This window comes from Aquila chrysaetos, chromosome 13, assembly GCF_900496995.4.
Source record: "Aquila chrysaetos chrysaetos chromosome 13, bAquChr1.4, whole genome shotgun sequence".
Taxonomy (NCBI): Eukaryota; Metazoa; Chordata; class Aves; order Accipitriformes; family Accipitridae; genus Aquila; species Aquila chrysaetos.
This window is the reverse complement of record NC_044016.1, coordinates 41,763,681-41,786,544: the sequence shown is the minus strand read 5'-3', so window position 1 is coordinate 41,786,544 and position 22,864 is coordinate 41,763,681. Positions and strand designations below refer to the sequence as shown.

The window sequence follows — 22,864 nt, the reverse complement described above, 5'->3', positions numbered from 1 at the left end:
AACTAGCTCATTAAATGCAATGACGATGTTGTTATCAAAATTGATGTGCTTTAGTTTCCTATAAAAAAAGCCAAAACGCTCTGGGGTTATGCTTCATTTCTAGCAAGACACTGCATACCACCTAACTTCTACCAGAACTACCTTCTGGATAGGAATGAATCAAAAAACAGAATTAGATCCCTTAAGAATTCCATCTGCAAAATATCTCTGATTGCAAAATAAATTATTTACTGTGAATAGGCAATGATTCAGAGTCACCCTGAGCGTGTCTCCAACTGACTCCCTTAACAGAGGTGCAAGAGTCCCAAAGCGCAAAAGACACCAAAAAAAACCATGGAAATACATGGGGGGGACCAGGCAGCAGCCATGCCCCACAAAGACAGGCCGGGGGGGCAACAACGCCCCCTGCAGTCACGCAGAAAAGGGTCAGCAGAAGCCACGCCCCCCGCGGTTTACACGGCGGCAGCAGCAGCCACAAATGACACCAAGAAAACATGGAACTTCAGGGATACATGGCCGGTGGGGGGAAGGGGGTGACGCCCCCACCAATCAACATGGGAAAAAACTCGCATGGAAGGTGGGTTAGATGGCTAATTTGGGGTGGTAAGATATGTGCACAAGAACATGCACAGGCTGGGGCGGGGCATGCATGAGGTTTATGTTCACCAGGGGCTCCACCCAGGTAATGCACAGTAGGTAGACTCGTCTGGGATAATCTGCAACAGCAATTCCACTCTGGGTTCTTGACCCAACACCAGATAATCCACACTGCCTGCCCCATGGAGGGGGTGCTTCCCACAGGATGGGGCATCTGCTGAGCATCACCACACCCTTACGACAACACTTCTGAAAAATTAAAATCACAAATTGTATTTCAGCATATTAAAAAATAACACCAAATGAGTAGAGGAATTCCAGCAAAGGGAGAGGCTAGCAGGTGCCCTAATTAGGACTCAAGCTAAACAGGTCAGCTCACAATACAACACATCCTTTAGAAGGTAGACTGATGAAAACTGGTTTGCTGCTAGATAACTGTATAAGTGAGATTTGATAAATGATCATATATTAACATTATGGTTGAAACAGTAGACAAAGGGTAGCTGGGGACATAATTACAAAACTGTAGTCAAGTGATTAACTAGTAATTATTCATAACTTTTGCAGTTCTTTGCTCTTATGACTAGATGTTCCTGTGCGCTAGATGAGAACAATGTTGAAACTGACCACATGCGATTGAAACTGCATTAAGCTTCAAGATCAAAGAACGAGGACAAGAATAAAGACTTTGAGGACAGCCAGCAGGAACTTCAAATGGGTCGGCGGTCGCAAAAGCAGCCCTTCGTCTCAAATGGATCCTTCCTTGCGCGTGATCGGATGTAGGCAGTACTATGATAACCAGTTGCCATCATTTTTATGTATACGTATACTAATCTGATGAATATGCAATTAGTTACTCTATATAACCCGTTTGTGCTACAGCTGCGGCATGCACGCTAGGTGGAACTATCCCCCGTGCATCCAGCGCTGCAATGAAGAATGCCTGCTTTCTAAAACTCCAAAACGAGTCTTAAGAGAGTTTCTTTGACCGGCTTTTCAGTATCAGAGGTACGAGGGAGGAAAGAAAACAAACAAAAAAAGCAGCGGTGTGTGAAAGAGAGGGGGCCAGGGAAGGGGCAGGGAGGGACCAGAACACAGAAGAGGGGAGAGAGACAGGGCCCCGAGGGCCCGGGACTCACCGCAGTTCTCGTTCTTGGCACTACCAGGAGAATTTGCCAGTTCAGACGCTTCTTTCTGCTCCTCTCCCGCTCGCCTCCTCTGCTGTAACTCCGGCTGCACGGCTGTCCTCCTCCCCCTAGGAGAACAGGTGTCTCACAGGTCTTGCAAGACGAGGCTTCCTAGGCACAGAGCCTCGCTCGCTCGCACACTACGTGGCCGTACGGCACCGTCGGTGCTGCATACGGACCCTGCAGTGCACCTCGGCAGTCTGACCTGCTGCGGCCTACGAGGAGGGATCCTTCCACACACGGAGAGGCAGGCTCCCTCTTGCCTGCAGCGGGAGGCAGCTGCCGGCTGGCCGGCCTTCCATTTCTTCTTCTCTACCTTTCTCTGGCCTCTCCAGCTTCAGCTGCAGCAGCTCCTGCCCACAGCCGGTAAGTGCCCCGCCTGTCCCTTTGTGCTCCCGCGCCGCGGAGAGGGAGGCCAGGCAGAGACAGCCCACGCAAGCTTTCCTTTCCGGCGGCATTTCCTTACCGGGAGGAAGCAACGAGCACGGCGGCACCTCCCGCCGGTGCCGCATTGCCGTTACCGTCGGACGGCACGTGCAGGACAGGGGCAGCCCCGCGCACTCGCAGCCTCCGAGCTGCAGTACCGAACATTAGTCGCAGGGTGGCAGCTGCGAGCGCTTGGCACAGCGCGCCAGCGCGCATGCGCGGCTCCTAGCTGCAGTACCGAACTTTGGTCAGTAGGCGGCGGAAGAGAGCGCTGGCGAAAGGCACCGGCAACGCGCATGCGCGCCTCCCCAGCTGCTGTATCGCGTTCTGGTTGCCAGGCAACAGCAGGAGTGCCGGGAACCGCCCCACCGCGCATGCGCGGTTGCCGAGACGCCGTGTCGCGATTTGGTTGCCAGGCAACAGCGGCGAGCGCCGTAAAAGGCGCTCCGCACATGCGTGGCCACCGAGCTGCCGTACAGCCTTCCGGTTGCCAGGCAACAGCAGGGGTGCCGTAAACTGCGCCACCGCGCATGCGCGGTTGCCGAGCTGCCATGACGCGTTTTGGTTGCTAGGTAACAGCAGCGAGAGACCTAAACGCGCCACTCCGCATGTGCGGCTCCCGACCTGCCGTACCGCGTTTTGGTTGCCAGGCAACTGCGGGAGCACCGTAAACCACGCCACCGCGCATGCCGGGCTCCCGAACGCCAGTATCGCGTTTTGGTTGCCAGGCAACTGCAGGGAGCACGGCACAACGCACCATCGCGCATGCACGGTTCCCGAACGCCAGTTCCTACCTTCGGTCGCCGCGCAGCAGCATCCGCATCCCCGCAACGATCCTCTTCTGAGCATCAGCTGCAGGAGAGATGACTGACAGCTCAACCCAGTACAGACCAGCCACAGGCGGTAACTACTTACTGGGGGCACAGGGCTTACATTGCCCTGCCCTTTCCCCACTCGCAGCCCGGGCAGTCACCTTCATTGCCTCCCTTCCAAAAAGCACCCGAGTGGCTGGAGCGGTTACAGCAGTCAAGCACAAAGAACAGACAATTCGGGCGGTCGCTTCTGTCCCTGCCCCCCCCACCCCATTATCTAGACAGGAGAAGCAGCACAGGGAACCTGCAAAGGGCAGGGGGGACAGGTGGTTCCCCTGGACCAAGACCCAGGGACTGCTGTATCCGTCTGCATGCAGCATCAGGGTTCTGGGAGGGACAGTAGCCAGTCAACAGATGCTGGCGAGAGATTTAAAAAAAAAAAACAAAAAACGCCTGGTTCAGGTGACAGCCTGAAGGCAGGCCACAAGAGACCCAAAGCTGCCTCGTGCCAGGGGGGCAGCTCTGTTCAGCAGGAAACGGCGCATCCCAGCGGACCAGATGCGAGCGGCCCACCTGCAAGCGAGCGATACCCTGGCGATCCTGGGGCTCTGTTGGGGTGGGGCGCACCTTTCCTCACCTCTGTGCTATCACAACTCTGCTCTCCTAATCCTGCACGCACGCAAGGCTTCTTGTGCGGGGCTTGTCTCTTATCAAAGAGACGCTGCACGGTGTTACTTACCGCCCTGCCCTCCGGCGTGCAAAGTAATTAGACATGAAGCAGGGAAAGCAGAGAGTGTCGGGATATTAGAAGTTCTCGGCAGAGGACCATAGAGCCCTGGAGGTTCCACCTTTGCTCCGTAGAGGAGCGTGGCTCCACACTCCTTGCCGCTCCCGCCAGCAAGCGTCACAGCCGCACTTTTCTGTGAGGAGCAGAACAGCCCTCGGCACTGTGCAAGCACCACTCAGCCATGACTAACACATCCCTATGCTACCAACACCGCTTTGGTCACAAATCCAAAACGCAGGAGGAGGGAGACTGGGGTGGGAGTGGGGTGCAGAGAATTGGGGGAGGTTTCAGAGTGGGGGTGGTGGTAATAGGGGGGGTGCAGGCAGCACCCCAGGGGTCTGGAGGCAGAGGGGTTACGGGGCAGGGGGTGAAGTGGTACAGAATGGAGGGTGGGGAGGGCGACATGGGGGACGAGATACCAGCACAGGGGTTGGGGGCAGTTGTCACAGGGGAAAGAAAACTCATGTGGGACAAGGGGAAAGATGGACACAGGGAGAGGGGGATGTGCATGGGGATGACCTACCCCAGGGGGTCCGCCCGGGATCATCCACAGCAGGTAACTCACTGGGGATAACCTGCCACAGATAATCCACTCTGGATAACAGACCCACACCAGATAATCCCCAGCGGTGCCCCTCAAACTGCTGGCGTTTCACCCCAAATTGGGGGATTTTTTGCTTTTCCATAATGTAAAGATTGGATGTTTTTTGCTTTTCCAAAATACTAAACTGGGGGGGGGGGGGGGGTGGGGGGTGGCACTTTTCCACAATATAAAAATTGGTGATTTTTTTGCTGTTGGTTTTGTGCATGAAAATGGGTTTTTTGCTTTCTAGTTGCACAAATCCAGACAGATTTGACTTTCCTGGGAGACCCAAATTGTTGGGGTTTTTCCCCAAAATTGTTTTTTTTCCCCCATTGCAGACCCAGAATCAGGGTTTGGGGGTATCTTTGTGCCATGGCAGTGGCTCCTACTCTGCCTGCACAGCCCCGCAGGGGAAAGTCGCTGTTTGGGGGGAACTGGCCCCAGAACAGGATGGGAAAAGGGGGGAAAAGAAGGGGGAAGGGGCAGCTTTTGAAAGCACTTTTATATTTTCAGTAGAGATAGAAGGAGGTCAAGTTTTTAAAGCCTTTCTATAAATAGGGTTTCTTTGCACTTTAAAAACCTTATATATCATAGACATTTACACTTATGTATCTATTTACCCTTATATATTTATTTAGGGAATATGTATGTATTTTCTATTATCTATTTCCACTTATATAATATCTATTGAGACATATATTATCTCTATTTACACTTTTATATATTTACACTTATATAGAATATTTATTTAGACTATATATCTTTAGACTTATGTATTTTGACACTAAAGTATATTTTCAGACTTCTCTATTTACACTCCTATATATTTACTATTATATCTATTCAGACTTACAGACCTATTTACTATTATATGTATTTAGACTTGGATATCTATTTACTATTACATATAATCTCTATTTAGATGACATATAATACCTATTTAGACTTACTGTGTCACACATAGTAAGTGTGGATAGCTCTACCTATTCAGACTTTTTTCTATTTTAAATTCCTTCATATATAAAATATATAATTTTTTTTTTTTGCATTTTAAAGTCCTTTATTTTTTAACTTGTATATACATGAGTTATTTTTGTATTTTAATACCCTCTATCTCTCTATTTAGATTTTTTTAATATTCTAAAATCCTTTATATAATATAGTAGGTATAGGTTTTTATTCTGAAATGTTTATATATATATAAATGAATATTATTTTTTGATACATATATAAAAATGAGAGATTTTTCTCTATTTCAACGCTTCACACCAATATGCTACAGAACAGACAGGACATAATTAAAAAAATTAAGAGAGCCAACTGAATAAAACTAGACATAGAAAGAAAATTTTTAAAGCGACTGGTTATGGGACATATGGGAAAGAATTAAAAAATAGTGACAGCAAACAGAGACATAGAAAAATTTAAAAGCAAGATGGTACAGGACAGGATAAAATTAAAAAATAAAGACAGTTAATAGATTAAAGTAGGAATAGAAAATAAATTTGAAAAGCGATGAGGTACACAACAGACAAAAGAATGAAAATAGTGAGAGCTAACTAAATGGAGACACAGAAAGAAAATTTAAAAGGTGACAGGCTACATGACAGACAGGAATAACTTAAAAAATACAGACAATGAATAGGTTAAAGTAGACATAGAAAGAAAATTTAAAAAGTGACAGGGTACATAATAGCCAGGAAAGAATTAAGAAAACAGCAATACACAGCTTGATCGAAGTAGACATAGAAGGAGAATTTTAAAAGTGATTGGGTACAGGACAGACAGGAAAAATTTTTAAATAAGTGACAGCAAACTAAAACTGCTTTTAGATTTCCTTTCTATTTCTCAACAGGGCACAGGACAGAAAGGAAAAAATTAAAAAATAAAGACAGTGAACTGGATAAAAGTAGACATAGAAAGCAAATTTTAAAAGTGACAGGGTACATGACAGACAGGAAATAATTAAAAAACAGTAATAGGCAGCTTCATGAAAGTAGACATAGCATCATGGTTTAACCCCAGCTGGCAACTAAGCACCATAGAGCTGCTCGTTCACTCCCCCACAGTGGGATGGGGGGCCAATTGGAAGGGTAAATGTGAGAAAGAAGCTCATGAGATGATATAAAAACACTTTAATACTTTAAATTTTTTTTGGGGGGGGGGGGACAGGGGGATGATGACACACGACAAGAAAGAAACAGGGAAAGAAAACCAAGCAATGCAAGTGAAAACAGTTGCTCACCACCAATCCAACCAATGCCCAGCCAGTCCTGAGCAGCACCCCGCCACCAACCTCCACCCCCAGCTTTTATTGCGGAGCGGTATGCTGTATGGTAAGGGATAACCCTCTGGTCAGTTGGGGTCAGGTCTTCCAGCTGTGTCCCCCCCCCCAGCTCCTTGTGCATCCCCAGCCTGCTGGCTGGCAGGGCAAGGTGAGGAGCAGAACAGCCCTCCGCACTGTGCAAGCACCGCTCAGCCATGACTAACACATCCCTCTGCTACCAACGCTGCTTTGGTCACAAATCCAAAACATAGCACCATACCAGCTACTACGACAAAAAATTAAACTCTATCCCAGCCAAAACCAGCGCACACAGAAATAAAATCTAAAAATTTACAGGGAACAGGAAACACAGGAAAAAAAATTAAAAATAGGGACAGAAAAGTAGATATAAATGGAGACATAGGAAGAAAATTTAAAAGGGGCAGGGTATAGGAAAGACAGGAAAACAATAAAAAATAGGGACAGCAAACATAATAAATATTGACATAGAAAGAAAATTTAATAAGCAATGGCATTAAGAAAGAAAAGAAAAAATTAAGACATAAGGACAGGGTAAAAAAGAGCAGCACACATGGAAATATAATTTTAAAAGTGACAGGGTACACCACAGACAGGAATAAATTAAAAAATACAGATAGGGAGCTTGATAAAAGTAGACATAAAATGCAAATTGAAAAAACAACAGGGTTCAGGACAGACAGGAAAAAAATGTAAAAATAAAGACAGTGAATTGGTCAAAGTAGACAGGAAATTTAAAAAGCAACTGGGTAAAGGACAAGCACAGAAAAAATTGAAAATGGGGAGAGAAAACTAGATAAAACTTGCCACAGAAGATTATAAAAGCAAAGGCATTACGGTAAGACAAGGAAAAAATTAAAAATAAGGGTAGGGTGACAGAGACACAGGAATAAAATCATAAAAGCATAGGCATTGAGGAAAGACAAGAAAAAGTTACAAAATAAGAATAGGGAAAAAAATACAGAGAAACATAGGAAGAAAAGTTCAAAAGGAATGGGGTACAGGACCAACAAGAAACAAATAAAAAAGACAGTGAATTGGTTAAAGTAGACATGCAAAAAAAAAAATTAAAATGACGGGGTACAGGATAGACAGGAAAACATAAAAAATAGGAACAGCAAACTGGGTAAACCTTGACATAGAAAGAAAATTTTAAATGCGACAGCTTTAAGGAAAGACAAGAATAAATTAAAAAATAAGAATAGGGGAAAAAATAGACACACACACACAAATAAATTTAAAGGCAACAGGGTACACAACCCAGGAAAGAATTGAAAAATACAGATAGGGAGCTCGATAAAAGTAGAAATAAAAAGAAAATTGAAGAAGTGACAGGATATGGGACAGACAGGAGAGAATTATAAAATAAAGACAGTGAACTGGATAAAAGTAGCCATAGAAACAAAATTTTAAACTGATGGAGTATAGCAAACTAAATAAATGGGGACATAGAAAGAAAATTTTTAAAGCAACTGGGTACAGGACAGAAAGGGAGGAATTAAAAAATAGAGACAGGGAGTCAGAGGGAGACAGAAAGAAATATTTTCAAGCGATAGGCTACAAGAAACACAGGAAAGAATTACAAAATAGGAACAGCGATGAGAATAGAAGGAAACATTGAAAGAAAATTTTAAAAGTGACAGGGTATATGGAAGAAAGGGAGGAGTTAAAATTTAGGGAAAGGGAGCCAGATAAAGGGAATCGCTGAAAGATAAATTAAATAGCAATGGGGTACAAGAAATATAGAGAAGAATTTTAAAAAAAAAAAAAAAAAAAAAAAAAAATCGAGGGAGCCAGATAGAGGGAGACATAGAGGGAATTTTAAAAAGCAACTGAGTACAAGAAACATAGACAAGAATTAAAACACAGGAACAAGGAGTTGGATAGAGGACAATGTAGAAAGGAAATTTAAAAAGCAATCTGGTACAAGAAACACAGGAATATTAAAAAAAGAGACAGGGAGATCAATAGAAGGAACCATAGTAAGAAAGTTTTTAAAACAACTGGGTACAAGAAACACAGGAAATAATTAAAAAATAGGGACAGGGAGATAGAAAGAAACATAGAAAGAAAACTTCAAAAGTGACACGGTACAGGACAGAGGGAAGAATTAAAAAATAGGGACAGGGTGCCAGAGAGAGGGAAACGTAGAAAGAAAAATTAGAATACAACAGGGTACAAGAAACACAGGAATATTAAAAAAACAGGGACTGGGGAGATGGATAGAAGGAACCATAATAAGAAAATTTTAAAAGCAACAGGGTACAAGAAACACAGGAAATAATTAAAAAATAGGGACAGGGAGATAGAAAGAAACATAGAAAGAAAACTTCAAAAGTGACACGGTACAGGACAGAGGGAAGAATTAAAAAATAGGGACAGGGTGCCAGAGAGAGGGAAACGTAGAAAGAAAAATTAGAATACAACAGGGTACAAGAAACACAGGAATATTAAAAAAACAGGGACTGGGGAGATGGATAGAAGGAACCATAATAAGAAAATTTTAAAAGCAACAGGGTACAAGAAACACAGGAAAGCATTAAAAAAATAGCTTAAGGGAGATACAGAGAGGGAAACAGAAAAAAATTAATAGGTGAAGTTGTTGTCTGAAAAGCAGATTATTTCCTAGTGTGCAAGCAGCCAATAATCACACACTCAGGAGAGACATTATTTATTTCATATTTGCACAAAGATGAGTGCTAGGTGGTAATTCCACAAAGCTAGCACTCCACACCAAAGAAGAACAATGTATTTATTCTGTTACGTGGTTAGTAAAATCCCGCCTAACTTTACATTCATTGGCCAGTTATATTTAAATCAGCCTCGCTGGCTATGTAGATTAGCACACACGCTCCTTGCAGGGCTGGGGTGGGAGAGTTCTTCCAGATGGGAATTGAGTCCGAGGTCGCCATCTCCCCCCACCATCTTTACCCTTCCCCCAGCTCATGCTTCTGGAGCAGGATGTTTCCTTTTTTCAGTCACATCCTACGTTGCTTAGGGCCAATTATCCTTCTTGTTAACGTAAGAACATTTCTTTTCTCTCTGATGGACCTTGAGCATTCTTGCCAAGTTGGCAATACACACAAAGCATCCTCAAAACATCAAGTCCTAATTGTTCCAGGGTGTCCTTACTCTATGAATGCCAACTGTGTGCCTTTCTGATTACAGCCTTACTTGTTAATTTCACATATACAAAATACATCTTGCACAAAATAGTCAGACCATTCTAAATCTCCGAGTTATTTTTCAACAAAGTGGTACAGGGCAGAGCTGGCAGAAGAGAAACAAGTTTTAGGGAGCCAGACAGGTAGGTGGGCTGGTGGAGAGTGAGACAGAAGCAGGGACAGGCAGAGAGGCAGGCAGGGATCTGGGGCAGGGCAGCAGAGACGGACCGGGCTGCACAGGAGAGAATGCGTGACTCACCACAGCTCCTGGTGCTGGCAGGAGACCTGCACACCCCGACGCTTCTCTCTCTGCCCCTGCCCCTTTCCTCTTCCATAGTGCCGCCTGCCTGACCCTCACCCACTCGGCAGCATGCAGCGGACGCCTCGATGCTCTTCATCCACAAGGCTTCCTCAATACGTGACGGCTCACACACACAGCCAACAGAGGTGCCGAGCTCCCAGTGCCGCATGCTGGTGGTCTGCTCTGTCGGGCATGGCTCAGAGGGATCCTTCCTCACTGCAGGAACCAGCTATTCCTTGCTGGATGGGAGGCACCTGCCAGCAGGACCCCCTTGGACTCCCTCCTCAGCCAGTTCCCCTCCACCAGCTCCCTCGGGCAGGCTTGCCGAGGCAGCTCCCTTTACAGGTGGAGCCCCTTCACCCAGCAGGGCCAGCCCCATCCTCAGCCTCACTAGCCACACCTGGGGCTGCCCCAGCTCCAGCCCCAGCCAGAGCCCATCAGGATAGAAGAAAGCTTCAAAACCAATGGGGTACAAGAAACATAGGCAAGAATTAAGAAAAAGGGACAGGGAGCCTGATAGAAGGAAACTGTGGCAGGTTGACCTTGGCTAGCTGCCAGGTGCCCACCAAGCCGCTCTATCGCTCCCCCTCCTCACAAGACAGGGGGAGAAAATACAACAAAAAAGCTTGTGGGTCAAGGTAAGGACAAAGAAGTCACTCACCAATCACTGTCACAGGCAAAACAACCCTGACTTGGGGAAATTAATTTAATTTATTGTCAATCAAAATAAATCAGAGTAGGATAATGAGAAATAAGAACAAATCTAAAAAACACCTTCCCCCACCCCTCTCTTTTTTCCTGGGCTCATCTTCACTCCTGCCTTCTCTACCTTCTCCCCCTGAGCAGCGCAGGGGGAGAGGGAGTGGGGCGTTGCACTCAGTTCATCACAAGTTGTCTCTGCTGCTCCTTCCTCCTCATGGTCTTCTTCTGCTGCAGTGTGGGGTCCCTCCCACATAGCCACAGGTCCTGCCAGCAAACCTGCTCCAGCATGGGCTCCTCTCTCCACGGATCCACAGGTCCTGCCAGAAAACCTGCTCCAGCGCGGGCTCTCCATGGGGTCACAGCCTCCTTTGGGCATCCCCCTGCTCTGACGCGGGGTCCTCTACAGCCTGCAGGTGGATATCTGCTCCACCACGGACCTCCATGGGCTGCAGGGGGACAGCCTGCCTCACCATGGTCTTCCCCACAGGCTGCAGGGGAATCCCTGCTCTGGTGCCTGCAGCACCTCCTCCCCCTCCTTCTTCGCTGACCTGGGGGTCTGCAGGGCTGTTTCACACTCACATTTTCTCTATCACAGCTTCTGCACAGCATTTTTTTTTTTTTTAGCTCTTCTTAAATATGTCATCACAGAGGCACTACCAGCGTTGCTGTTGGCTCAGCTTTGACCAGCAGCAGATCCCTCTTGGAGCTGGAACTGGCTTTGTCCAACATGGGGGCAAGTCCTGGTGTCTTCTCACAGAACCGACCCCTGCAGCCCCTGCACACCCCACCCCAGCTAGCAAAACCTTGCCACACAAACCCACTACAACAGCAATCAGCTACAGGGCAGAGAGGGGGGATTGAAAAATAGGGAAAGGGAGACAGAGAGAGAGGGGCATGGGGTGGGGAGGAAATAGTGATGGGCTATGGGCCAGAGAGGAGGAAACGATAGGGAACCAGACTGAGAGAGATGGAGAAAAACAAAGATTAGTGATGGGCCACAGGGCAGAGAGAGAGGAATTGGAAAAGGGAACAGTGAGGTAGACAGAGAGCAACTGAGAAATACCAAAAAACCTCAGTGAGCTGAAGGGGAGAGAGAGAGGAATTGAAGAATAGGGACAGGGAGCCAGACAGAGAGAGAACAACGAGGACAAAAATAGGCTGTGGCACAGAGAGGGAAGAAATTAAAACATAGGGACAGGGACCTGGAACAAGAAAATCTAAGAAAGAAAAAGTATATCTAGAATACAAGGCGCAGAGAGAGGAATTTAAAAAATAGAGACACAGCCCCAGACAGAGAGGTGAGGGCAGTGGGAATTGTGAAGGGCTAAAGGGCAGATGGGGAGAAATTTAAAAAAAAGGGATAGGAAGACAGACAGAGAGATGGAGAAAGACAAAAATAATGATGGACTGCAAGAAAGAGACAGAGGACAAAAAAAAGAGGGACAGGGAACAGGACAGACATACAGAGAGAAAAAGAAAACAGAGGCAGAATGACAAAGGGGGCACTTGGAGAATGGGAGAGGGAGAGGTGCAGGGAAGTGAAAAAAATGACAGCAGTAGACAAGGGAGGGGATGGGAATGCCGAAGAGGAGCAACACGGCCCCAAGGGTCCAGGACTCACCGTAGCTCCTGCTTTCAGAACTGCTGGGAGAATTTGACAGTTCAGATGCATCTTTCTCTCCCTCTCTCTCAGTCTCCGCCCCCTCTCCCTTCCTCCTTTGTAGCTCCGGTCACTTGACTGTCATCCACCTAAGAGAATAGATTGGTGTCTTACAGCTCTTACAATATGAGGCTTCCTAGATACACAGCCTCACATGCACACACACTACATGGCCGTACTGTGCTTCTGGTTATGCATACAGACCCTGCCATGGACATGGGTGATCGGATCTGCTGAGGACTACACTAAGAGGGATCCTTCCTTGCCTGGAGAGGCAGGCTGTCTCCTGTCTGCAGCTGGAGGCAGCTGCTGGCCAAATCCCATTTATTTTATTCTTCAGCTGCTTTACCTTTTTCTGGTCTCTCCAGCTTCAGCCACTGCAGCTCCTGTGCAGAGCCAGTAAGTGCTCCAGCTGTCCCTTTTCACCCATGCTACTAGGAGAATGAGGCCAAAGGCAACCCACACAAACCTGAGCCAGAGGCAGTCAACAACATCCCCGGAGAGGAACCGACAACTGAGTCCTCAGTGCTGCCTCTGGGAGAGGGAAAGAACAAGCAACTGTTATCTACAGCTATGACTGTACTCCTCAGGCACAAACCCCTCCTTCTGCAGGAGCTTCTGGAGATGCCATTCTTCCCCTGAACTGATGCTAACAGCACCTGCATTTATGGTGCAATAAAGATTATTCAAGGACCAGCTTGCTGCCGTGAGGACAGGGTTCAGGGGCAGTCTGTGGCTACGGGACAGGCATTAGGGGAGGTGCTGTAGCTGGGGGCAGCTGCACAGGGTGAGCAGAGCTGGAGGAGTTTTGTTGAGTTGGGGAGGCACCCAGCACCTTTTCCAGGGGGTGGGGGCAGCCACCTCCTGCTCCTCTTCCTGCTTCCTCTCCCCCAGCTCTCAGAAAACCCCTGGTAGCTGCCCTGATGGGGCCTGACTCCAACTGACCATCAACCTGTTGCAGTAGTCAGGTGGAAACATCCTTGCAGCTCATCAGCACCCTCAGGCAGGCATGCCCCAGCAGCACCATCCCCTAGGGCTGCAGTCCTTTTACACAGAGAGGCCATCACCATCAGCCTCACTGGCCCCACCTGGGGCTCCTCCAGCCCCAGCCCACAGCTGCAGCCATCGCCCCTTACACCCACTACCTAACCTGCTCCCCTGGGCTCTCTGACAGCCACTCATCAAGTGCAAAGGAGACAGCAAGTGTTTATCCGTTAACGCATGTAAGTCCCAGGAGCAAGTCTGCTCTGGGTCTTGGTGCCTGTACACTCACCCTTCCCCTGGGACAACTCAGCAGTTGTTACTGGAACAGCAGATACCAAGAACGAGCATACCACGATGGGGAGCAGGACAGAGGAACAGAAAGAGAAAAATAAGATGAGGGAGAAGGACTGAGGGGCAGAGAAGGAAAGGTACAAGGAAAAGGACAGTGAGATGGAGAAATCAATAAAAAAGGGACAAGGAGCCCTGTAGGGACATGGTGAAAGAAAAACAGGGTTAGGGAGCAGGACAGAGGGAAAGAGAGAGAGAAAGTGATGAGCAGGTAGCAGAACAGACGGATAAAGAGAGAAATTGAATTACAGGAATAAGGAAGGAGGGAGAGAGAGAAAAAGACAGGGAACAAGCCAGGGGGGGTGAGGGAAAAAAGAGAGACAGACAGATCAGGATAAAGAGATGGAGAAAGAAAAAAAACATGATGGACTGCAGGATGAGAAACAAGGCCAGGGAGCAGGACAGAGGAGAATAATGGGGCAGAGGGATATAGAGAAACATGATGGGACAGGCAGTGGTATGGCGTTATACAGTCAAAAAGTTAGGAGGAGGATGGAGGACACAGAGAATAAGAGAAAAGGGACAGGGAGCAGGGCAGAGGTGGAGAAAGAAATGTTAGAGACTGAGAGAGGAAGAGATTGACAGGACCAAGGCAGAGAGATGGAGAAAGACAGAAAAAAAGACAGTGAGGGGTAGCAGGCCAGAGGGACAAGGAAAGACAGGAGGAAGGACAGAGGGATACAGAAAACAGGTGAGGGACAGGGAGCCAGAAAGTGGGATACTGCGAAAGAGAGAGGGACAGGGAGCCGGATGTGGGGATGGAGAGCCAACGAGAGCAACAGAGAGAATGACAGAGAGATGGAGCATGAGTGAAAAAACAGGGACAGAGAATGAGACAGAGAGGTGAAGCAATAAATAATAGGGGCAGGGAGCAGGACAGAGGAAGAAAGACAGAGAGGGACAGGTAAGACACAGAACTGGAGAAAGAAAAGAAAGGACACAGCGCAGAGGGTCACAGAGAAAGAGAGGGATGGCAGAAAGGGAAAAATAAGACGAGGGAGAACGACTGAGGAGCAAAGAGAAAAACATATGGAGAAAAGGACAGAGATTAAGAAAACAAAGAAAGATGATGCAGAACAAAAGGCAAAGATTGACATGGACAGGGAGCAGGACAAAGGGATGGAGGAGGAAAAAAATAGCAATGGGCAGCAGCATAGAGGAAGAGTGAGAAAAAGCAAGAAGAGCAAGAAGAGGAGAATGACAGGAGCATGTAGAGAGAAAGACTGGGACATGTAAAGGTGGAGGTGGGGGATGGGCAGAACAGAAATACAGAGAACAAAAAAATACTTCTAGGGTGCAGGACAGAGGAATAGAGCAATAAGGGAAAAAAAAAATCAACAGGGAGAAGGACAGGTAACACACAGCAGGACACTGTGGGAGTGGGAGGGATGGAACACAGAGCAGGGCAGAGGGATGAAGAAAGAAAAAAAATAGGGACAGGAAGAAAAGCAGAGTAACCAAGAGAGGAAAAAAACACAGAAAGAGAACTGGACAGAGATGGGCAGCAGGACAAAGAGATGGAGAAAGAAAAAACAGCGACAAGGACAGGGACAGAGGGATAGAGAGGCAAAGAGAGGGACAGGAAGCAGGACACAAGGTTGCAGAGAGGTACAGGGAAGTGGAAAGAATGACAGAGAGAAAAACAGCAGGGCAGGGAGCAGGTCAGAGAGCTGAAGAAAGAAAAAAATACTGCTGGGGAGCAGGACATGAGGATAGAGCCAAAAGAGATGAATGGGAAGCAGGGCAGTGGGATGCAGACAGCAAAAGTAATGATAGGCAACAGGACAGAGGGATTGACAGAGAAGTACGGGACAGGGAGCAGGACCAAGGGATGGAAGGGAAAAATACTGATGAGCAATAGGGCAAAGGGATGCAGAGAAAAAGGAGGGAAAAGGAAGGAAGAAAAGAGAGAGAAAGACAAGGATAGAGCGCAGGACATGGAGAGACAAAAAGCAGAGAGACTGGGGCAGGGGGGCAGAACTGATGCAGATTAAGAGATGGAGAAGGCAAAAAATGGTGATGGGCCGCTGGACAGAGATGGAAGAAGAAAAAGTAGGGCCAGAGTAGGGGGGGAGAAAGGAAAAAAAGGACAGCTGGCTGGACAGGGGACTATAATTAGAAACAATGAGACAGGCAGCCGGACAGAGGGACAAAGGCAGAATAACCAGGGAGAGGAAGCAGGACAGATAGACAGAGGGAGGGAAAAGGGGGCAGGGAGCAGGACTGAGAGATGGAGAAAGAATCATTAGGGGCAGAGGGATAGAGAGAGGAGAATACAGGTTGGAGGAAGGACAGAGGAACAGAGAGAGAAAGAGAGGGACAGAAAGCAGGAGAAAGACAAACAGCAGGCCAGAGGCGGGAGGGCATGGGGAAGGAAGGGCAGGAGGAAGGCGTGAGGGATACAGAAAACATGTGAGGGACAGGGAGCAAGAAAATGGGATACAGAGAAAAAGCAAGGGATGGGGAGCAGGACACTGGGATAGACAGCAAGCTCGGGAGTGACGGGCATCGACTCGTCCCGCTCCTCCAGCGGGGTGGCCACAGCCATAAGGCCACCCCCAGGGCCTGAGGGATAGCATGGAGTCAGTGGGAGGGTGCAGCAGCTGTGGCGGCATGCAGAGCTGCTGCGGCAGCCCCTCCTGTGGGGTTTGCCCCCGTGGGCGACAGTCACAGCCAGCTTGGCTGCTTGGCTTTGGTGGCCATACTGGTGCACACCTTGCTGCTTGATGCCACTGCCAGTGCCATCTCCTTCTTGCCATCAGCCGGGGGCTTGGAGGCAGCCATCCCCACACTGGGTCTCAGGGCCACCAGCAGGGGCCTGGGGACGCAGCAGGGTCAGCTTGGGGCTCCAGGTCGGGTGGTTGGCACACCAGCCCCACCACCTTCACTCTTTGCCCCAGTGGGTGGAAACTCCGGATGGAGTTCCGCAAGCATGCCCTCAGGTCAGTGCGGGGCATCCCCAACTCCTGCGGCATTTTGGCCTGGACTTTTTTGCACAGCGGCCTGTCCTGGGGTTGCACATTGCAGGGATCCATGCTCTGCACCTTCTCTATCAGCAGTGGGTGGGGTGGATGGGCGGGCGCAGGCCCCTTTGTCCCCTGGCACTCCCAGGGCTTCTGGGTCGCTCAAGCGCCAAGGTGGGCACATTGGTGTCCTCAGATGCCCTGCGCTTGCTGCCACCCACTTGCTGCCCACTGCCACACCGTCCCTGTCCGGCTTCCCCTCCCACAGGGTTTTTGAGTGTTTTGCCACCCAGCATACCACCATCATCTTCTTCTTGGGTGGCATGTTGTCCCGTGGGGAGGTCTTTTGCATCCTGGGGGTGCTGGCCGGTGCAGGGCGCTTGTCCTTCTTGCCGCCCCCCTCTCCCGATCTGGGCACCACCCGGCAGGAGACGATGCCCGGTGGCAGCTGCAAGCGGCTCGAAACCCCTCAGGGCTGCCTCCGCAGCGCCTCCTCCACCAGTTGGACCATGCGGGGCAGATGAGGCTGGGGGCAGCTGCGGGGCTGGCCAGGGGACTCAGCAGTGGCTTCTGCAGGGGGCACAGCAGGAGACTTTCCAGGGGACCCTTCAGAGGACCCTCTAGGCAACTGTTCAGGGGATTCTCTGGAAGAGTCTCCTTTGAAGTCTCTGTAGGTCTCTCCTGAGAAGGGTCCCAGGACTCTCTGGCAGCCGGGGGGGAGGACCACCACCACCCCATCCTGCTTCCTCCTGGGGTCCAGAGGGGGGATATCGCCACTCCCCACCAGGACGGGTTGGTGTCCCCCAGCATTACTGCCACCACGCTGGAAGCACCCTGAGGTGGGGGGCTGGGGCAGGCGAGGGTCCCCAGGCCAGGGAGGAGGGCAGTGCTGTTTGTTCACCTCCATCGGAGCTGAAGGCCTGTGATACAGCCTTCGCCAAACAAGAACTTCACTTTCTGGGCGTTTGTCACATTGCAGTGCTTTGCCCCAGTTTCAGGCCATTGGCCAGTCTGGGAAACCCTCAGCTGAACAGTCCCAAAGGAGTGAGGGTCTGAGCATATTCTGGTTTGGCTCAGTGTAACTTGTGTGTCAGTCTGCGTCTGCTTTTGCTCGTTGCCTGCGCTTTTTTCTTTGAAGGGATGATATTTGGGAGGTTCTGCAACACGGACCTCCTCCCTCCATCAACCCGTCGCAGCACGCCTGCATTTAATGCCCGCTGTTCAACGTAGTTTGCTCTCAGAGCTGCGATCAGAACCTTCATCCAGAGGAGAGCTGTTTGCCTCATGACCTGATGAAGAAAATCCAAGAGCAAAAGGAAGAACTGGGCCTGATGGCGGGCCTGACGTCCAGAAGTCGCTGCTACAGGCTAGAGGTCAGTCTTGGTCTTGCTGCCAGGGAAGCGGTGCTCAGTGACGTTCATGTGCCCCTTCCCAGGGAGCACCGGTGGGGCTGTGCCAGGGCTGTGTCTGGGGCGCAGGGAAGGCTAGTGGTGCAGCAGACAGGCATCCTTCCCTGCAGGGTCTGCCAGTGCAAGGGCTACACCAGGGGTTAGGGAGAGCTGTGGGGAGCCTTCCCCCGCACCCTGGCTCAGCCGGGCTCTGGGAGTGTCCCTGATGGATCCTCAGACCCCGAAGGAGGCCAAGGAAGAGATGCCAGAGGGACCCAGCACCCTGCAAGGCCTGGGCCCGAGCCTGACAGGAGGTCCCGGGGCGCACGGCGTGCTGCCGCACCCGGCAGACCCCCGGCCTGGAGCTTGAGTGCCGTGACGCAGGAGATGTGAAAGGGCGAGGTCTCCTCTGACCCCGCGGAGCTGCAGAAGGAGAAGGAGAAAACATCGGAGGGTCGAAGAGGAGCCTGCATCTCCGCCGCCCGGGCGCTTTGAAGGCTTCCGCCGCGGGGACCCGGTGCGACACCGACAGGCTTCCCCCTCCTGCCTGGGTGCAGCACAGAATCGCTTCCCCCGAGCTTCCGCCTTACAGCACTGAAAGGCTTCCCCCTGCTGCCTCGGTGCAGCACAGAAAGGCTTCCCCCGTGTCGCCTCCATTCGGGAGAGAATGGCTTCCCGCGGGGGCCCGGACCAACTTCTGCCGGTACTCCACCACCTCGCCCTCAAGAGAGCCCAGCTCCCAAAAGGACACGCACCACCTCGGCCTCCCACAAGGAAGGTGCCAGCCCTGAAAGCTGTTCCTGGTCTTCACCGTCCCCGTGCAGCCCATTCACAGGCACAAGAGCCCTGCAGATCCGTGCTTTCCCAGAGACCTGGCAGCTCAGCATTCGAGGCAGTGCCTGCTTCCGAAATAGGTGACGTCCGGCTAGTTCTCCCACAAGGAAGGTGCCAGCTCTCAAAGCTGCTGCTGATCTCCTCCTTCCCTCTGCAGCCTATTCGCAGGCACAAGCGCCCTGTGGATCCATGCTTTCCCAGAGACGCAACATCTCATCACTCCTGTTCTCGGCAGAGCCTGTTTCCAAAACGCCAAACGTCCGGCTACTTCTCCTGCAAGGAAGGTGCCAGCCCGGAAAGCTGCCGCTGCTCTTCACCTTTCCTTTGCAGTCCTTTCACAGCCCTGCCCGCACCGGGGCTCGGCGCTAGCTCTGGCACCTCACCCTCACCCATGCCAGAGCCCAGCTCCAAAATGGGCCCCACCACGGACACTCCCACGCAGGGCGAGGGGCCTATGGGGTGGTGCATGCAGGTAAGGGTGTTCAGCGTCAGGTGCAGGCAGGGAGTTGTAGCTCTCAACACAGGCAGAGGTGCAGGCAGCAGCAACCAGCACAGGCAGTTTCAGGCAGGGGGTGCAGGCAGCAGTGCCGCTGCAGGCACTGTGGGTGCACCCCACAGGAGGGTGGGGGGCCAGGCCCTGTCTTGCTGGGCCCACAGGGTACTGGAGTCTGCCCCTACCCAGGCACCCTCAAACTGGAGCCACTGGGATCATCCTAGAGCTGGAAGCACTGACCACCCCACCCCCAACTGGGACTGTGCCAGACTGGGAATCTTAGAAAGCTGGACACCCCCAGCTGGGACCACTAGGATCCCCCACAGTGCTCCCCCCAAATCGGGTTGCTTAAACCGGGAGCACTGCGATCCTCCCAGACCTGGACTCTCCCTTACTGGGACCACTGGGATTCCCACGTTCCCAGCACAGTCCGGCCATCTCCAATGGCACCTGTTGACCCAGACCCACAAGGCACCCAAAGGTGGGGAGCACCACCCCTCCCATGTCCAAGAGGGGGGTGTTGTAGCCCCACAGCAGGGGCGTGTGGCACAACAGTGGGTAGACAACAGGGAGTGGGAGGGGGGGTGTCTCTTCCCAATTTGCAGCACTGAGGCCCCCAGGGATCAGCTCTGTGCCACAACCAGCAGCCCACACCTGTTCACTCTGGACCCTACTGAGGACCTGGTATAGCCACAGTGCAGGGGTCCTCGTGCCCCACCCCAAGCACCCCCTCCTTCCTTGCCCACCAGCCCCACACACCACCCCCCAGGAAGGAGGAAGAGAAGCGGGCCGCTGTGGTTTAACTCATTTTATTTAGACTCATAAAGGTAACCACGGCCCAGCTGGACCGTGCACATGGGGCTGAGACCCAGTAGAAACGCAGCAGTAAGTCAGGAGCGGGGTGGGACAGGGCGAGCTGCAGCAGGGTGCGGTGCCCAGGCTGCCGAAGGAACGGTCAGTTGTTGAGAGGAGGGTTTATGAGAGCTGCCCACAGTCGGTAATGGTGATCTTCTTGCTTGTTTTGCCATCTTTGGAGCCACAGCGCTCCATGGCCTCCACCACATTCATCCCCTCCTTGACACGGCCGAAGACAACATGCTTGCCATCCAACCTGCAGGAGAAGCACCGGTCACGGTTGGCACCTGCCGTCCCCATGTGGGGATGTCAGCACCAGGCCTGGCGTGTCACCTCCCCACCAGGGTGGGTGCCAGGGACCCCTGAGCTCGCCCTCCTGCAGCCCCCGACTCACCATTCAGTCTTGGCAGTGCAGATGAAGAACTGGGAACCGTTCGTGTTGGGGCCGGCATTGGCCATGGACAGGATGCCAGGGCCTGTGTGCTTCAGGATGAAGTTCTCATCGGGGAACTTCTCCCCATAGATGGATTTGCCGCCAGTGCCGTTGTGGCGTGTGAAGTCGCCACCCTGTGAAGAAATGGCATTTCGGGTCACGGGCGCAGGAAAAGACTCTGGAACCACACGCAACGGCCCTGCAGAGACTGTAAGCAGGAGGCAGAGCCGCCTTCCCACCCCAAATCTGCCAGCACCCAACTCTGAAACCCACGCAAGCGCCACCATCTCCTCACCCGCCCACCTCCCTGCTGCGGCGGAAGTGCCACACACCTGGCACATGAATCCAGGAATGATTCTGTGGAAGCAGGACCCCTTGTAGCCAAATCCCTTCTCGCCAGTGCTCAGGGCACGGAAGTTTTCTGCAAAGGAAGAGGAAAACCACGGTCAACGGCTCGTTTTGCCCAGAGTTAGGGAGCGCATTAGGGTTTGGCGCAGCCGCAGTGTGGCCACAGTGCTGCTTTACCAACCTGCTGTCTTGGGGACCTTGTCTGCAAACAGCTGTAAAGAGAAGAGAGGCTGTTAGTCAGGCTGGGGTGAAGACCGGCCACTGCCATTGCCCCCAGGCAGCATCCCCAACCCTGGGGGGATGCCCCCTCCCTCACTGCTTGGAGCCCAGGGACCCCCTCCAGGAGGTGGATCCCAGCAGCGCCTGTGGCCGCAGAGCACTCCCCACCTTAAGCTTTCATCTGGAGGCATCTGGAAACTTAACTAACAGACACAGCAGCCAAACGAGTTTAAATATGCCACACGTCTCATCAGCAGGGCAGATGCGCGTTCGTTCCGCAGGCTGGGATTAAATTAAAAACCTATTTGACTCGAGCCTTCCCAGTCAGAGCGCACGCCACCTCCCAATTACTCCAGGAGGATTTTGGGCGTCGAGCAGCCATCTGCACGGTGAGGCGCTGCCAGGCAGGGAACGCGCTCTGCGACAGCCGCAGCACAGCGATTCCTGGAGCGCGGTCCGTGGCCGTGCCAGAGATGCTTCACACCCCTGGTTGCCCGCTTCGCGGGGCGCTAAATGCTTTCCCTTAGCAGTGACAATCCTATGGCCATCGGCTTGCCGCCGCTCTCGCTCCCCGCCGGCCTTCCGAGACCCGGGAGCACAATGGGCGCCCCAGAAGCATCTCCCGGGGGGAGGGGGGGGGCGCGCCTCGCTCCGATGCACCAGGCGACTCCGGGGGCTGCTACTGCCCGCCGAGGGGCAGCCCCGTTCGGGGGGGGACTGGGACAAAATGGCGGCGCGAGCAGCCGCGGCCCCGATCCGGCAGCAGAAGCAGCCACCACGGCCACCCCCCCCACCGCCCCGCACCGGTGTGGCGCGGAGCCTCCCCAGCGGCGAGGTCGGCGCTAACGGGCCCGGGCTGCCCGCCGGCCGAGCGGCGTGACACGCGTTGCGGCGGTAGCGGGGCTCCCCGCGGGCGGCGGCACGCCCTGAGCTGGCACCGCGCCGCATCCTCCGCCGCGCTCAGCCCGGGGCGGGGGCGGTGGGGCCGGGGGCTGCGCCGGCTGCTTTGTTCCCCCCCACCACCACCCGCCGCCGCCGCCGCCGCCGGGGGAGCCACCCCCCGCGGGGAGCCGCGGCCACGTGGAAGCGGCGCGGGCCCCCCGCCGCCCCCCACCCCCGGCTGCGCAGGCGTAGTGCCCACCGCCCCTCCCCCCACAGCGGCCCCGCGCGCCCCAGCGAGGAAATGGCGGCAGCCCCCCTCTCCCTCACCGCCGCCGCGCCCCCCCCCCCCCCCCCCCCCGGAAGCCACCCCACCACCCCCCACCTCGAAGGTGACGCGGCCCAGGGGTTCGCCGCTGGCGGCGATGTCGAAGAAGACGACGGGGTTGGCCATGGCAGGGCGGGAGCGGGGCGGCGACGACGACTACTCCGGGCGGCGGGCGCGGCGCAGCAGAAGGAGAAGGGCTACCCGCCGCCCTTTATATAGGGCCGGGGAGGGCCCGCCTCCCCCACGGCGCCGGCCAACGGCCGCTGGG

General features: G+C 52.2%; 3 protein-coding genes and 2 long non-coding RNA genes across 12 annotated transcripts; all 5 read right to left on the bottom strand.

Annotated features, from left to right (window-relative positions):
• Positions 1–217: 217 nt before the first annotated feature.
• Positions 218–2,407, bottom strand: LOC115350521. Its single transcript, XR_003926480.1, has 3 exons — positions 1,990–2,407; positions 1,737–1,852; positions 218–846 (listed from the first exon to the last, which is right to left on the bottom strand). It is a non-coding gene; the product is annotated as an uncharacterized LOC115350521 (long non-coding RNA).
• Positions 2,408–11,256: 8,849 nt separating this feature from the next.
• Positions 11,257–16,156, bottom strand: LOC115350420. 7 transcript variants are annotated; one of them, XM_030036061.1, is made up of 3 exons: positions 12,994–16,156; positions 12,874–12,910; positions 11,684–12,613 (listed from the first exon to the last, which is right to left on the bottom strand). In XM_030036061.1, the coding sequence occupies exon 1, from the start codon at positions 16,100–16,102 to the stop codon at positions 15,191–15,193; it is 912 nt and encodes a 303-aa protein (XP_029891921.1). In that variant the 5' UTR covers positions 16,103–16,156; the 3' UTR covers positions 11,684–12,613; positions 12,874–12,910; positions 12,994–15,190. The 7 variants fall into 7 exon arrangements, with proteins under 7 accessions (XP_029891920.1, XP_029891921.1, XP_040984493.1 ...); XM_041128559.1 differs by lacking the exon at positions 12,874–12,910 and having other exon boundaries at positions 12,994–13,058; positions 13,798–16,156; XM_030036060.1 differs by lacking the exon at positions 11,684–12,613 and adding an exon at positions 11,257–11,271 and having other exon boundaries at positions 12,874–16,156.
• Positions 16,157–16,202: 46 nt separating this feature from the next.
• LOC115350338 lies at positions 16,203–18,776 on the bottom strand. 2 transcript variants are annotated; one of them, XM_030035895.1, is made up of 2 exons: positions 17,301–18,776; positions 16,203–17,261 (listed from the first exon to the last, which is right to left on the bottom strand). In XM_030035895.1, the coding sequence occupies exons 1-2, from the start codon at positions 17,724–17,726 to the stop codon at positions 16,800–16,802; spliced, it is 888 nt and encodes a 295-aa protein (XP_029891755.1). In that variant the 5' UTR covers positions 17,727–18,776; the 3' UTR covers positions 16,203–16,799. The 2 variants fall into 2 exon arrangements, with proteins under 2 accessions (XP_029891755.1, XP_029891754.1); XM_030035894.1 differs by having other exon boundaries at positions 16,203–17,268; positions 17,308–18,776.
• LOC121233756 lies at positions 16,368–19,308 on the bottom strand. Its single transcript, XR_005933852.1, has 3 exons — positions 19,247–19,308; positions 18,966–19,079; positions 16,368–16,380 (listed from the first exon to the last, which is right to left on the bottom strand). It is a non-coding gene; the product is annotated as an uncharacterized LOC121233756 (long non-coding RNA).
• Positions 19,309–20,327: 1,019 nt separating this feature from the next.
• Positions 20,328–22,810, bottom strand: PPIA (peptidylprolyl isomerase A). Its single transcript, XM_030035896.2, has 5 exons — positions 22,654–22,810; positions 21,352–21,382; positions 21,155–21,243; positions 20,784–20,956; positions 20,328–20,645 (listed from the first exon to the last, which is right to left on the bottom strand). The coding sequence occupies exons 1-5, from the start codon at positions 22,720–22,722 to the stop codon at positions 20,510–20,512; spliced, it is 498 nt and encodes a 165-aa protein (XP_029891756.1). The 5' UTR covers positions 22,723–22,810; the 3' UTR covers positions 20,328–20,509.
• Positions 22,811–22,864: the final 54 nt, after the last annotated feature.

What these genes read in the sequence shown, in the direction of transcription:
- LOC115350420 (XM_030036060.1), bottom strand. Translation starts at nt 16,102, where the DNA reads ATGATTCTTTCTCCATCTCTCAGTCCTGCTCCCTGCCCCCTTTTCCCT.
- LOC115350338 (XM_030035895.1), bottom strand. Translation starts at nt 17,726, where the DNA reads ATGGAGGTGAACAAACAGCACTGCCCTCCTCCCTGGCCTGGGGACCCT. An exon ending in TGGTGGAGGAGGCGCTGCGG is followed by an intron (nt 17,262 to 17,300) that starts AGGCAGCCCTGA and finishes TTGCAGCTGCCA; the next exon opens with CCGGGCATCGTCTCCTGCCG.
- PPIA (XM_030035896.2), bottom strand. Translation starts at nt 22,722, where the DNA reads ATGGCCAACCCCGTCGTCTTCTTCGACATCGCCGCCAGCGGCGAACCC. An exon ending in TTCCTGGATTCATGTGCCAG is followed by an intron (nt 20,957 to 21,154) that starts GTGTGTGGCACT and finishes ATTTCTTCACAG; the next exon opens with GGTGGCGACTTCACACGCCA. An exon ending in TGCACTGCCAAGACTGAATG is followed by an intron (nt 20,646 to 20,783) that starts GTGAGTCGGGGG and finishes CTTCTCCTGCAG; the next exon opens with GTTGGATGGCAAGCATGTTG.